The sequence below is a fragment of the Drosophila miranda genome, chromosome XR (assembly GCF_003369915.1).
Source record: "Drosophila miranda strain MSH22 chromosome XR, D.miranda_PacBio2.1, whole genome shotgun sequence".
Classification (NCBI taxonomy): domain Eukaryota; kingdom Metazoa; phylum Arthropoda; class Insecta; order Diptera; family Drosophilidae; genus Drosophila; species Drosophila miranda.
This window is the reverse complement of record NC_046674.1, coordinates 2,262,472-2,277,063: the sequence shown is the minus strand read 5'-3', so window position 1 is coordinate 2,277,063 and position 14,592 is coordinate 2,262,472. Positions and strand designations below refer to the sequence as shown.

General features: G+C 48.7%; 1 protein-coding gene across 7 annotated transcripts in view; it reads left to right on the top strand.

The window, feature by feature from the left end:
- LOC108151110 (nuclear anchorage protein 1) overlaps positions 1 to 14,592 on the top strand; it is a 139,634-nt gene that overhangs the window by 114,086 nt on the left and 10,956 nt on the right. For 4 of the 7 annotated variants that reach the window (XM_033386978.1, XM_033386979.1, XM_033386977.1 and 1 more), the window contains 8 exons: positions 3,516 to 3,809; positions 4,321 to 5,076; positions 6,496 to 7,179; positions 8,449 to 8,652; positions 12,463 to 12,636; positions 12,711 to 13,659; positions 14,043 to 14,184; positions 14,327 to 14,559. In XM_033386978.1, the coding sequence (XP_033242869.1) occupies positions 3,516 to 3,809; positions 4,321 to 5,076; positions 6,496 to 7,179; positions 8,449 to 8,652; positions 12,463 to 12,636; positions 12,711 to 13,659; positions 14,043 to 14,184; positions 14,327 to 14,559 (3,436 nt within the window). Of the gene's footprint in view, positions 1 to 3,515; positions 3,810 to 4,320; positions 5,077 to 6,495; positions 7,180 to 8,448; positions 8,653 to 11,026; positions 11,496 to 12,462; positions 12,637 to 12,710; positions 13,660 to 14,042; positions 14,185 to 14,326; positions 14,560 to 14,592 lie in introns of those variants that run through there. The other 3 variants (XM_017279511.2, XM_033386980.1, XM_017279514.2) reach the window with 3 other exon arrangements.

Below are 14,592 nucleotides of genomic sequence, written 5' to 3'. Positions count from 1 at the left end.
GCTCTCCCCCAAGCAGCGGCAGCGGCAGCAACAATGAAAGTAATAATATTGTCGCTGCTACAGCGGGTGGGGATTGTGGACTGTGGTGCATGTTGCCCGTTTTCCATATGACTTGGAAATTGTTCATGTTGCTGCATGTTGCCTGCATGTTGCCTGTTGCCTGTTGCCTGCTTGTTGCCTGTTGCCTGTGCGGGTTGTCAACGCTCCTCTGTGTTGCTGGTGTCTGCAATTTTTGTCGCGCCATCGGAGAGGTTTGTGGAGTCTTTTTTGCTGTCAAAATTCATTGAATGTTTGCTGGCGAATTAAGTAATTGTTGGGGAAATTATGAATGCTTGCAGGAAGAGCAGAGATGCCGATGGAATAGTGCGGGTATCTATGATATCTCCATCTCCTCGGACCCCGAAAGACGCTTCATTTAGTAACAAAACATTAATTTTTAGTATCCCCCATAAATGGAAAATAAATGCATATGCAGCGAATGCAACTCACGTTTTTATGGCATGATAATTATAGAGTCGTATGCTAATGAAGACTGTACCTGCGACCAATCGATGACACGAAGCCGTTTAGCGATAATTAATCGCTGGCGTGTGTGAGAAATGCATAATTTCCATATGAAATGGAAATGGAAATGAAAATGAAAATGGTAGCAGACGGTACACAATGAGGAGAAACACAGAAAAAACAGTAGCAATTGTTGTGGATTTTCCCACAGTTTTCCCACCGCCCCCCTCCCCAGCCTCACAAAACGTATCGATTGTTATCGCTCTGGTTTATCGCTCGCTCGCTCGCTCGCTGGCAATGACATGAAAATTGTGACAGAGCACCAGAAATTGCGTGTCTCGCGAGCGATAGAGATCCAGATCTCCGGGCAACCTCTGAATGACAGAGTTCCAGGAGAGAAACCACCTTTCGAGGCCCCTAAATGAGGTGCTAAGCGATGGCCCCGTGGAACGACAGCGACGACACGTTCACAGGGGCACACGAGGGACGTGCCTTGGGGTCTAGCCTCCATACGTTATAGAGAGTGAGGAGGAGTTCCCCTGAACTTAATTTCCAACTAAAAGCAGAATCCAGCAAAGGAGGAAGAGAGAGAGAGAGAGAGAGAGACGGAGTGGGAACCCTCTTCAACCGAAATGGAAATGGAAGTGGAAGGCGTTACCTTCATCTTTTGATGATCTTCTCGAGGTTGAGGCCCCTCCCTTCCAGCCTCCCAGCCTCCCTGCCTCCTAGAGATTCGAGTTCTACTCCATTCGTGCCCCCGCCACTCTCGTTCTGCTCCCCTCTCTGATCTTTACATAAAAAGAACATAAATTTGTGGTAAACCCAAAACACCACTGTGGGTAGTCGATCGTTTCGGAGTTTCAGGGTCTCCCAACTAATCTGCTGTTGAGCTCTCATCCGTGTACCGTTTGTCAACGGAGTTTTTCCGCTTAATTTGTACTTTATTGAGATTGAGATTGAAGTTGTACCAAATTGGATGTAGATTTCGATTGAGATGAAAGCGTGACAGAGTGAGAGAGAGAGAGAGAGAGAAACAAATTAGAGATGTTTCGGGAGATCAAAGATTGCATCACACAAATGCGGGTGATATGATAATTTAGAGAAAGTCCAGCAACAAGTTGATGATCAAAACGGGGGTGGGGGGCGAAGATATTCGATTACCGATCAGATATTCGATTGGTAGGGGATACCATCAGTTGTTGATGGAAAGATCTTCAGCTTGAGATCAAGAAAGATGTTTCTTTAAGGAGTGCCATCGATTCGGGAATCTGCATTCAATGTCTGAGGGAGTCCCCCACTTTCTGCCAGGCTTATCAAAGCAAAAGATACACAAAAAGATTCCCAAGATTCCATAGTTTTTTTCTATCTTTTTTATGGGCGATTTCTAGGCCCTTTAACAGATTGAGTTTACCGATTAATCCATAGATTGTTTTTCGCGTAGTCCATTGTTTATCCCATCATCATCCTTCTCAAAAGGGGGATCTTTGTTTATTTGGTCTACATTTCACCTCTTTTGTTGGCACTAAACGGTTGTTGCCTTTTGCCCATAAACAAAAACAAACAAAAAGCAAACGAAGAGGCGCCACAGCACAAAGTGGGGACGGAGGAGCAGGAGGAACAGCAGCAATTGGCCATAAATCATCTGGACAATTAGGTACATAATCTTTCTGTCAGTGTGTCTGTCTGTGTGTCTGTCTGTGTGCCTGTCTGTGTTGCCTGATGGCTGACCTTCGACGAAACAGCCTTCTTCAAGTGGAACATTTCTCAGAAACATTTCCCACCCCGAAAAGCTACACCAAAATTACGCAAATCCAAAAAAGTAAAAACCGAAACGGCGAACAAAAACATTAAATTGTTTGGCCAAAAGACCATCTGATGGCTATAAAAGCCATTCCCCAGTCCCAGTACCAGTACCAGGCCATACCATTCCACAGCTGATTGCACAGATCATTTTCGAGGGGGCTAGATCGGAGGAGGAGGCTGGGGAGAGGGAGCGGGAGGGTTATGGGGAGGTCTTTGCTGGGGTTAATTGTGGAATTTCGTATTTAAATTTTAATAGAGTGTTGAGACCAGTGGTTTTACAGTGTGTAACATGGCGATGGCGATGGCGATGGCGATGGCGATGGAGATGGAGATGGAGATGGCGATGCGAATGCTGTGCCATGAGGTAATGCTAATGCGGATAGAGCAAGGTCATTCGAGGTTAGCGGACGGGGGGATTGGGGGGTTGGCAGACTATTTCTCTTGTAAAAAGCGAAAGAAACACAAGCATTTTTCAAATATTTACCATCAAGGCCTCTTCAGACGTCTCCATCTCTTGGTGCCACATCACGAGTGGGTGTGTACATAAAAAGAAAAGCGAAAAGGCGAAAGAAGGATAACGAATGCCCACGGAATGCTCTATCCCAGGCAACCGCTAGAAAGTGGTGATATCTTGACTTTTAAAGATTTAACGCACTCCCAATGGATCCACCAAGGAAATACAACCCTGGAAAGAGTATCTATAACACATTTGCCGCCTGTTGTCCGCCTGCTTATCCCACCATCTGTCTGGAGGCAGACAGCAGACAGGAGACAGCACCAAGTGTTTGGTGGCCTGTCCTGTCCACCCGCTGATCCAATCCGAAATCCCCAGTCCAAGTCCAAGACTCTTTCGTGTGTCGACAATTGAAAGCAATTATAATTTTAGTCAACATATGGAAGAGGAAGCTCAGTCAGCGAATGGTTACGTGATGGAAAACAGGAAAACAGCGCCAAGCAGCTCAAACCTGTGGGAAGGAGACGACTGTCCAGCACCCGTAGAGTCTTTTCACAGTTTCCCAGAGAAAGATGAAAGATGAAGATCAGATCAGAGTGTAGAGTGTGGAGTGGAGAGTTTTTGGCCAATTAAAAGTGGCGAAACTTCATATTTTGTGCATACAACTTTATTGGACTGCTTTAGCCTTTAAGCCTTTAAGCCCACTCAACAATCTAAGGAAAACCCCTTTCATTATCTTGATATTTTGTTGCAGAATGGTTTGGACAACGACGACGACGACGAGGACGTGGACGAAGACGACACCGAAGACGATTCATTTGGCTACGAGGGCGAGGGCGATGCCGCCACCGAAGACGATCTGAACGAGGTCAATTCCGATCTAGACTTGGAGCACGAACAGGACCAGGACCTGGAGAGTGAGTTTCTGAAGAACTCCCTGCCGGAGCTGATACTGCAACGGTGCCACGTGGTTGCGGCCACGGAAATCGTCGTACAGTCGTCGCACATCTCTCAGGATCAGCCACGCGATTGTCTTGCATCCCAAAAGGTAAGCGATGTCCCCCGGACCCCTCCTCCCTCCTCCTCCTCGAGGATTTGCATATCGTTATGCTGTATGCTGTATGCTGTATGCATGTAGTTGTTTGTGTTTCTTGTTGTACGTACGAGTACTCGTACGAGTAGTTGTTGCATGCCTCCTCCTTCTACAGTATTGTCAACTTTTGTTAATTCGAATGCCATGAACCTAACCCAAAAGCCCAAAGCCCCAAAGCCCCAGAACCCCAAAACCCGATCCCCGAGCCCAAAAACGGCGGACAGTTATCCGCCACCAAAAAAGGCAGCAAAGAATACTTAACAAATGATCTGAGAAGATCTTTCTGATCTTTCCAAACCAAAGGAAAACAAAAACAAAAACGAATCCAAGTTGGCAGCACTCTAAAGGCAGAGCTCTTCCATATCCCATATCCCATATACCATATCCCTCCCCTCCCTGTGTGTTGCATCTGCCCCTCTGAATCTAACAACCTCCCCCCCTATCGCTCTCTTGTTGTTGTCTGTAGCCCGGCGATGAGGCCGACGAGGAGCTAGAGGAGGAAGACGACGAAGAAGACGCAAATTTGGGAGCCGATGTGGTGGATTTTTTGATTGGAAAACGCCGGCATCCGCATCCCCTTAACCATCCCCACACCGCCCACACCAAGGGGGCAGCCACATTGACCGACTTTGAGGCAGACTCCGAGAGCAGCGACCTCGAGCAGGTGCAACAGCTGAGCCGCCGCGGCGTGGGCCTATGCAACAGCCGCCGGGCGCCACCCTTGATTGCCACACAAATCGTGGAAATGTCACAGAACGGGACCGGGAACGGGAACGGAATTAGCAGCAGCAGCAGCCACTCGGCCATGCTGCAGCAGCGTCACAGTTTGGGCAACAAAATGCTGCCCATACAGATATCGAGTGGCGGCAACAGCAAGTCGTCTGGGGGCAAGAGCATTGCCGTGGCCGTGATCACGCCCAATTCGCACGGCAACACCAGTCACGGGCACGGGCACGGGCTTGGGCACAGTCACGGGCACGCCATGGGCCATGGACATGGTCTGAACGAGCTGAACAAATCGCCGCTGGGTCTGCGGAAGACGACCCATCGGCATAATGACACATCAAAGTTCAATAGGTCGAACCGCAAGTCGAAGAACTGCGCCATCTTCTACTTCAAGCATTTGGACACGGACAACGAGCAGTCGGCGGCAGCGGAATGCAGCGATCTGCCCAGTGAAGATGATCCCCAGATTGGAGTTGGAGTTGGCGTTGGAGGCGACGTAAGTGAAACCCCACAATCTCTGGGTCTCTTCTCTCTCTCTCTCTCTCTGGGTGTCAGTCTTCGAGCTTGTTTTTTTTCTTTTTCTTGCGTGTGTGTGTCGGTTACGGGTCATCATCTGATCATCATCACAGGCAAAGGTGTTCCGTCACGTCTGTCTCCATCCACATCCACATCCATGGAGTGGAGTGACCGCCCCATCGTCCCTCGTCCTCCACAGGCTGTAGCCCACTAATTAGCATGCCTGTACCATAAGTAACTAAACAGAACGATCTATCCAACTAACTTCTATATACTATACGTACTTTTAATGTATTTTTGGCATGCCTAACTAGATTCTCTTGATATATTGATGTTCCATCTTACGGTAGTCTTAATTTTCAACTAAAACCAACATCGCTCGAATCATCAATCATCTAACCAACAAAAAAAAAAAAAAAAAAAGATAATTTAAAAAAAAAAAAAAAAAAAAAGTGTTTTTTTTAGAAAAGAGAAACAAAAATATATTATTTATTATAGAATTGAGAGCGATTGCTTTTTGAAGACCTGTTCAGTCCATAGATGGTTCTGTTACCGCTAAAAACCATCTACATTAGGAAGCTTGAAGATCTTTCTTGCGGAAACATAAAATACTCGTAGATTTATCTAAGCTATGATACCCTCGATTTCTATATCCAAGTTCCTTTCATTCTTCAAAGAAAAGGCCTTTGGAAAGCCTGAAACTGAAAGACAGATGATTTCATTTCCGATTGTTCTCTTCGAAACTCCCCAAAAGATCTCTCATGATCACGAACAAACTCGAGTTTCAGTTTTAAAAACAAGTCGGAAATCTTCTTGAAGATGAGATCTTAAGCTTAAGGTCTGTTCCAACTTCGGGATGTCTCTCTCCTACTCTCCTCTCTCCACAGTCTTCAGCGTTCAGGCGTAATTTGTTTGTTCATCTGTCTGTTCTGTGACTTCTATCCACAGTCCTTTCCTCCATCTATCTCCCACATTGTCCCCCACACCAGCCCCCACATCCAACAACAAACTGACTTCTGGGGTCGTCACCATCCCAAATGGAAATAAATTGCCAGCAAAGACAAAGTCACAGAGAGACGGAGACGGAGATGGAGAAGAGGCGTTGCCCCAAGTCCTCTACATGTCTTTGCGGCGAGATGCTGATTCAAAGCTCATGTGCAGCAGCACGTTGCAAGTTGCAAGTTGCAAGTGTGCCTGTGCCTCTGCCTCTGTCTCTCGTACAATTTGCCATTTTGCGCAAGTAACGCTAATTAAACTTCATTTTCTACCACTTCATCTTCATCTGTTGGGTTTTTCTTTTGGTTTTCCACTGATTTTAATGTTTCATTCCGTTTCCCTTTGCCACACGGCTCCTCTCTCTCTCTCTCTCTCTCTCTGGATGTTGCACACAAATATACAGATACTGAAATCGGCTGATGCCTCATCGGATGACGACGACGAGGGTTGGCACTACACTGCAACTGCCACTGCCACTGCCACTGCGGCCACTGGAACAGCATTGGAAGCCACTGGCACAACGATTGCGGATGGTCTGCAGTCGACGGCCGTTTCTTCAACAACTTCTTCGGGGGGAAAAGCATTGCCCAGCGACGACTCTGATAAGGAGAACAAGGAGGCTTTGGTTTCTACGACAACCACAGCGGCATCAACAACATCAGCAGCATCTGCAACAGTTGTTGCCACAACAACAGCGGCAACAAGCAGCAACTACGACAGCAGCAGCGCCTGCTCCTCGTCCAACTCGAACGGCAGACACACAGAGACCTCGGCCACCTCGCGAGTCACTCAGATGCAGCGCCCCATGGACCTGGTCATGCAGCATCAGCAGCAGCAGCAGAAGTTGCAGATGCAGATGGAGTTCCAATCCAGCGACAGACACATCATTAGCAACAACAATTGCTACAGCCACAAACACTTGGATTCAGCCAACAACAACAACGAGGAGGGGGCAACACACGATGGCGCAGATGCAGATGCAGATGGATCCCGAGGAGCAGAGGTGGAGCACCATCGGAAAATGGGGGGCGTTGATGAGACAACCGCTGATATGGCAAATGGAAATGCCACCAAATCTGCCCAGCAGGTGAGTGATACGAAGAGATATACTACAATACTTTATGGAATTGGGTTGAAAGATTGTTCATCAGAGGTCTGTATGATGGGACTCTTCTAGGGGGTGGAACAAGGAATAGAAAGCAAGGAAATCAGCCATTAATGATGGATCTATGAGAGTAGAAGCCAAGCTAAACGAGAGAGAGAGCTCTGCTTGAAGTATATTTATGACCAGTGAAGCATGGAACCAAACAGAACTCCAAGTAGGAGAGAATCTAATGAAGAATTATCTTAGGGAATAAATTCATGTGTATGGTGTGACACTCGGGATCTGAGAGAAAGGAAAATCTACCTATTAGCCAGAAAATGGAATGATGTTAAAGATATATTTGGCACCTTATTACGAGAAGTACAAACAGATCTGTTTAGAGAACAGGAATCATCTTCTATTTAAAGTGTTCCGTGAACCCTTTTTTGCTCAATTCTCGGAGAACCCTCCATGGCTCCCTGTTTAATCTCCCACCGTCCAGCGATCTCTGGCTGCCATTTATAGACCAATACAAATCGAATTCGATCCTAGAGACCAGAGCCGGTTCCCACAGTCAGTCAAGTGTCTGTCTGTCTGTCTGTCTGTCTCTCTTTTGGCCATGTCTGTCTCTGGCTTTGGGTCTGTGTCTCAGTGTCTGTGCCTGTGCCCGTGTCCGTGTCTGTGCCTGTGACTTGTGTCAATAAAAGAGTTTTGGTTTTGTTTGCAGAATGCATGGAGGGCGAGGAAGGAGGCTTTTGAGTGAAGCTCTTACAAAAGGGGTCGTATCGTATGTATAGCATTTTCAATAAATGGTAAACCCCGGCGAATGATTAAGCAGTTGGGTTAATGAAAGCGAATCATGCACCGACTCCCGCCATTCGAAATGGGAACGAGGAACGACTGGGAGACTGGGAGACTGGGAGACTGGGAGACCGACCTGCCTTCGATCGATGACTACCGACATGCCATGTCGTGGTCCAGGAAAAACGTTCATTTCGGAGGCTCGGGAAATTGAAATTGAGTTGAGCACGTCAAAAATGGGAAAGTACTCGCGTACTCTCGTACAAAATTACTTGGGAAACGTGTGATTTATTTCTTCATTCAAACCAAATGAAACGAAACAATTGAAAGGGACAGTACGGGTACGAGTACGGGTAGACAGGGATTTATACTAGGGAAATTCGCGAGGAAACTGTCAATCTTTTCGATAGAGTCATGATTTAACATTACATTTTCCTCACTGCTCTCTCCTCTCTCTCGCTCTGCCACCAGCAGCATTTCTACAGCCGTGCGGACATTTGCAACATCAGCGTGTGGCCCAGCGAGGCAGCAGCGGGAGCAACAGCGAGTTGCACCAATGGCAATCGGCATTTGCCTCCACGATCCCCAGCAAAGTCTGCGAAATCATCAAAGTCGCAGGCCAGCAGCAGCAATGCCACCATGTCGGCCTCCATGATGCTCTCCTCTCCAGTCAAAGTGAGTATCTCTCTCTCTCTCTCTCTCGCCAAGAGGAAGGAAGTGGAGCTTCCTTTTCTTGGACTCTTGGACTCTAAGAGGCTTTATGGCTTTCTCTATGGCTTGGGGGGTGGGGGGCTGGAGTGCTCTCCAGATGGGATCTAATATAATTTCTACTTTTGATCTCCCAGGCGGCTTCTTAGTTTCGGTTTCAGTTTCGGTTTCGGTTTCCCTTGGAGTCCGATCGATCCATCGCTCCATCGATCATTGGCCTATCGGATGGACTCTTCAATGCTGGTGGTCCGCTATAGCCCGGTGTGTGTGTGTCTGTGTGTGTGTGTGTGTGCGTTCGAGTTTCAAATTTCTCTAATCTCCTTTTGTGGTCAACATTTTTCGTGTAAATTCGCTGGTAAAACATGCACGAGCATGTCCCTGGCAGGCGCTGACAACTTGCTTGCCATTTAATGGAGTGTAAGCGATCATCTCATCGCATCGCATCTTTTGGGGTAATACGATCTATGGCTCAGTGGAGCAGCACCAGCAGCAGCAGCAGAGTGTGGGTGTCTGTCTCTCTGTATCTCTCCCCCCTCTTGGTAGTCCCCCGCCTGCCTTCCATCTATCATTTGTCGCTGCCGCTTGCTGCCCATCAATGTCTGTCGTCCAACGTGTTTGACACTGGACACTGGACACTACTCTCACTTTCCATTCCGAACCCCAACCACAACATGTTGCGCATAGGCTTGGGCATTTGCATTTGCATTTGTCGCCCGCCGATGCACGCAATTTTCTCTACGCTCCAGCCGGAGGGCACTCTGTGTGGCAGGAAGGGGGCATGGGGCACGCCGCACGACTGCTACGCATGTGTCTACGCAGTGCAGTGCAGTGCGTCGTTGATTTATTGAGAGTGAAATTTTGTGCAGCTTTGATTAATTTTGACAAATTTCAACCGAAACCAAAAACCCAAAACCCAAAACCTGAAAATGAACCTGAACTCCAGTGGAAACCACGCGTAATACATATATCATGTCACCTTCTCCCAAAAGAGATCTCCCAGATAAGGAAAGGCCATGCGGCAGAGCAATGACGTTGGAAATCAAGCGCTAAAAATTCAATTATCTTATCGATGGACACAAATGATTTGTGTTTTTTGGCAAATAAAAAATCAACATAAAGAAATAAAAAGAAATGAAAAGAGATATAAATATAATAGACAATGAGCGATTATTGTAGAGAGATATAAACGTTTTTACTGTCGCGGGAGAGGGAGGGGGAGAGAGGGAGATACCAGGGATAGTTGAAGGAGAGCGCCCATAGGCTCCTCCGCTCGTGTCACTCTTAATGGCAGTTGCTCTCTCAAAGATTTAACCGATTTCACATTGATTTTTTGCGCTGCCATTATCTTATCTAGCTGTCGCTTGTTCCCCCGTTGCACACCCGCCCCCACTGCCGGCTGCCCCACTCACACCCTCTCGGGGCTATTATCAAACGCATTTCGGTTCGACAGTTTATTTTAATTCGTTTTAACTGTGCCTGAACATGGCGCATGGGCCGGTGCTGGGGCTGGGGCTGGAGTGTCGGAGTGTGAGTGCAGTAGTCCGTCCCCCGTCCCCCTCCCCCATTCCAGTGCCACAAGGCAGAGCAATAGCCTCTCTCTCGCTCGCTCGCTCGCCCGCGTCAGTGCGATTCGCAACGTTGGAGCCAACGGACGGCAGACGAAACGGTTAGCGGACGACTCTCCCAGATCCAGATACTATTCGTAGTCGTAGTCGTAGTCGTAGTCGCAGTCGTAGTCGCAGATGAAAACCAACCAAACAACAAACAATTGCTTAACAAAAACCAACAATGGAAAGCAATAAAAAAACACAGTAGAAAAAGTGTAGATTTGCATTAAAACAAAACAAAAACGAGCGAAAATCCACTCCCGCTAGATAACCCCAGTGCTTGTGCAACTGTAAATAATTCAGAGTGGCCTGGCCTCGATTTCAAATAATTAACGCGATTAGATTTGCCAAAAAGAAACAGAGAAAGAGTGCTGTGCGTCTGTGCGTAAAGCGATCCAACGATCCAGCGATCCACCGACCAGTCGACAACTGTCAAGGCTCCACCGAGGAGGCAGCGATACCGTACTGCCAGGAGTACCCTGCAGTACCAGGAGCCCACCACCACCACCACCACCACCACCACCACCACCAGAGATACATAGATGCTGCCATGCTTTCCAGTTTTGGGCCTTAATTGGTGGCATTCATGCCACAGACTCGCATTAATAATTGCCTTTAATTATTTATCGCAGACGCCCAATCGCCGCGTCGCTTTTCCTCCCCGGCAGCGCCGAGTAACTGTGAACCGTAAACGACGGCGTTTTCACTAGCGGGGCATTCGCGCATTCGCATTAGAAAATTGTTTCCGTTTGCCACAGAGCTCCACTCAGTGGCCAGTAGCCAGTCGCTGCCAAACTTGCCTCCTTCGATCGGCGGGCTTTAGTGCTCTTTCGCGTGCCGCTCGTTGCCGCAGGAAGTTGTTAATTAAATTAAGCCCAAGATCAACAGTAAGCCCAAGTGTAGACAGTGTTTCAACTTCAGTGAGTGACTGAGTGAGTGATAAAGATACATCAGATAGAGATACAGATACAAGCATAAAAACAGAAAACACAAAAAACAGAGCCCTCAACATATGTTTTGGGGGCACTCAAACCTTGAAATTGTTCAATTGCCCCAAGCAAAAAAAAACTAAAGTGAAAAACTACAACATTTTCGTAAGCCAAATGCAACAATTAGCGATGGTTGATTGGATTTCTATTCGGAAAACCTACAGTGAGAACTACGAGTACTGCGAGTGGGTACATGTTTTGAATTCCGATTTTGGTAAGCAAAGTACGAGGAAAGCCGAGCCGAACCGAGCTCTGATTCAGTCAAATTATCGTTTGGTTTACTTTTTGGGGGTTCCCGAACGAATGATTTCCCCATAAGGAATTATACAGTACTTGTATAAAGCGGAAAGGGGGAGGGGAGCTAAAGCTAGGGACCATCTTGAGGATAGAATTGTGCACCATTACTACAAAAGTAATCCTTGATATTTGTCCTCTATTTTTCCACTTGAACATTTATTTTCCTGCCTTCTTTTGTGCTTCTGCTTTCCCACGCACACATTTCTCTATGCAAATGCCATACAAAAGACATTTCTTTTCCTGGAAAGGAATGAGAACGGAGCCCACGACCCACTCACTTGATTGATGAGTGAGCCACCCACAAAAACAGAGAAAAAACGAGGCGGCCATAGGAATAAACAGAACTAGAGGGAGATAAGAAATGTCTGTATAAATTGCGAATTCAAGTCTCCACTTGGGACTCCCCTCTACTCCACTCTACCCGCTCCACTCTCCATTGAAAGCCACTCCACAGTAATGACGTTGAAGTGCACTATAAATGGGTGACAAACTGCGATAAGGGAGAATGAGTGAATGGTTTTGCACGATAAGAGAATGCCTCCCACCCTGATAAGGCGTAGGCTCTCCCTCTCCCTCTCTAGCCTGTGCACTCTCTCTCTATCTCGCTTCCACTGCACTTCCACACTTCCTCTTTCTTACACTCGTTAACTCTCCCTCTGTCGGGCCATCGCTATACTTACATTTTCCGATATTAGTCAGCCTCAAGACTTCAGTGAATCAACAGGCAAAGCGGCAAAGACTCTGCGATTTGCCACGGTCGTTAATTTCCGACCTCTAGAAGCACTCTCTCTCGCTCCACAGCTCCACAGCCCTGAAAAACTCTGAAAACCCGATTTTACCAGCTCTATAACTCTACAACTCTACAACTCCGTGTCGCTCTTTAGGTCTCGCATGATTCAATCAAGCAGCTTGTGCTGGAAGCCGAGCATCTGGTGCGCGACGCTCAAGAGGCCGCTCTGAAGACGCCAACGAAGCAGAAACATTCCATCATCAAAATCTCGTCGACGGTCAAGAAACGAGAGGTCCACATGCCGCCGCCAATCAAGCAGCGCGTGGAGGTGAGTTCCCGGTGGAGCCTCCATGGTCCTCAAGCCGAATCTAATGTGTAAACCCTCTCTTTTGCGCCTTCCAGGAGTGGCTGGAGCACCAACCATCCACACCACAGCTGCTGACGCGCAGCCACACCCATGAACTACTGCCTGGATGCAAGCCCGATGACTGCGAGGCCTCGGGCGAGGCATCCGAAACGGACTCCGTGCCCCAGCCAGGGGGAGTCGCACTCAATGGCGGGGGATCGGACACCTCCGAGGGCTTCACCGATTCCATAGCCACCTGCATGCAGACGAGCACCAATTCGTATGGCAACTCCACGGAGAGGATTGGGGGCTCTGCAGAGCCCATTGGCCAGCCCGTCACACCCTTGGGCTTCGGCAGCAGCAACCAGAGCCTGAACGTCAAGATTGTGAAGCGCCCGCAGGCACGCCGCAAGTCGGAGCGCCCCTGGTCCGTGTCCTGCCTTTCGCAGCTGACGACAGACGCCGCCGGGCACCAGCTGACGACTGCGATCGTCGCGGTGGGACAGAACTCCCCGCCGGGCCTGGCCAGCCACTCGATCAGCGAGAGCGCCTTGGATTCGCTCTCCCCGGGCCCCCGGCCACGGGCAGCCTCCTCTTCGGGCACCGGCAGCAATGCGGCCCGCAAGAGCGACAGCAAGGGCTCTTTGAGGCGCCGAAAGGCGCGCAAGAAGCGCATCTCGGCTGCCTCCGCAGGCAAGAAGTCGGACTCCGGCTCGGAGGCCGGAGGAGGGGATCTCACCCAGACCCTCATGAAGTCCTGCGAGTCCATGTCCTCGCAGCAGCTGCAGGAGTTCACAAATGCTTTGTTGAGCATCCAGAAGGGAGCTCCAGGGAGTCCCAGAGCAGAGGCCACTCTGTTGGCTGAAGGCGACTCGGAGTCACATCTGATGTTGCCGAAGTTCCGCGTGGGCTCCTTCACCACCGCTGGCCTAATGGCCACCGACACGAGGCTCGGAGCACTGGCAGCCCTGTCCAACTACATGAACGAGGATGAGCAGCAAGCAGGTAAGAACAGACTACGGAACAGATCCTCCGTTTGGGAAGGAAGGAAATAGGTTCACACTTTTATCTCTCTGACAATCTTTGTTCTCTCTAACACAAGCACCCAAGCCGGTAAAGACCAGGCCCAAAGGTACAGCCAATGCACCCCACGCCCAAATAGAAATGAAAACATTCCATTCCCAAAGCTATCCGATATATCGGATGTACAGCGAGAGCTACAGGGCTTTCATTGTACATCTATTCACCCCACCGCTCTCTGTATTCATCCACCTTTTCTATCCATCCATCACATCTGTCACATCCGCGATTTATGTCCTCTATCACATCTCGCCGAAACGTGGCGTACCCAATTATTACAATTACCATATCGTTCCTCGCCCGAACAGAACTCAGCACCGAAGATCATCACAGCAGCATCTCGGAGACCGCCTGGGACAACTATCAAGAGAAATACAACTCGGAGAACTATTCCGAGGGCTTTGATTCGGATGCGGCCCGTCGTCTCTTGGAATTCGGCGACGACTATCGGTGAGTACACAGAGATGATCATGACGATGATATATGATGAGAGCATGAGAGGTGACCTTTGAAAGCTTGCCAAGAAAACTATTTATAAACGGCTCAACGGATCCCATAAATAATCCCATCTGATGATGATCCATTCCCATAGCAATTTCATCGACTCGCAGTCGGATGGCTGCAGTTCTTTGTCGGCGGCCAACAATCTGGACTCGTTCTCACCGCCGCGCATGGACTCGCTGCAGAGGCACGAGCTGAAACCGCTGGCCATCAACCAGGAGACCATCAGCAGCAGCGTGGACCACGCCCGCCGCCAGAGAGCCCTGGAGCTGCAGTACGAGAGGCGTCGCAAGACCCTCGAAGTGAGACGCAAGTCGTGTCAAGGTGAGGAAACGATTACACCACTCTCGGGAGACC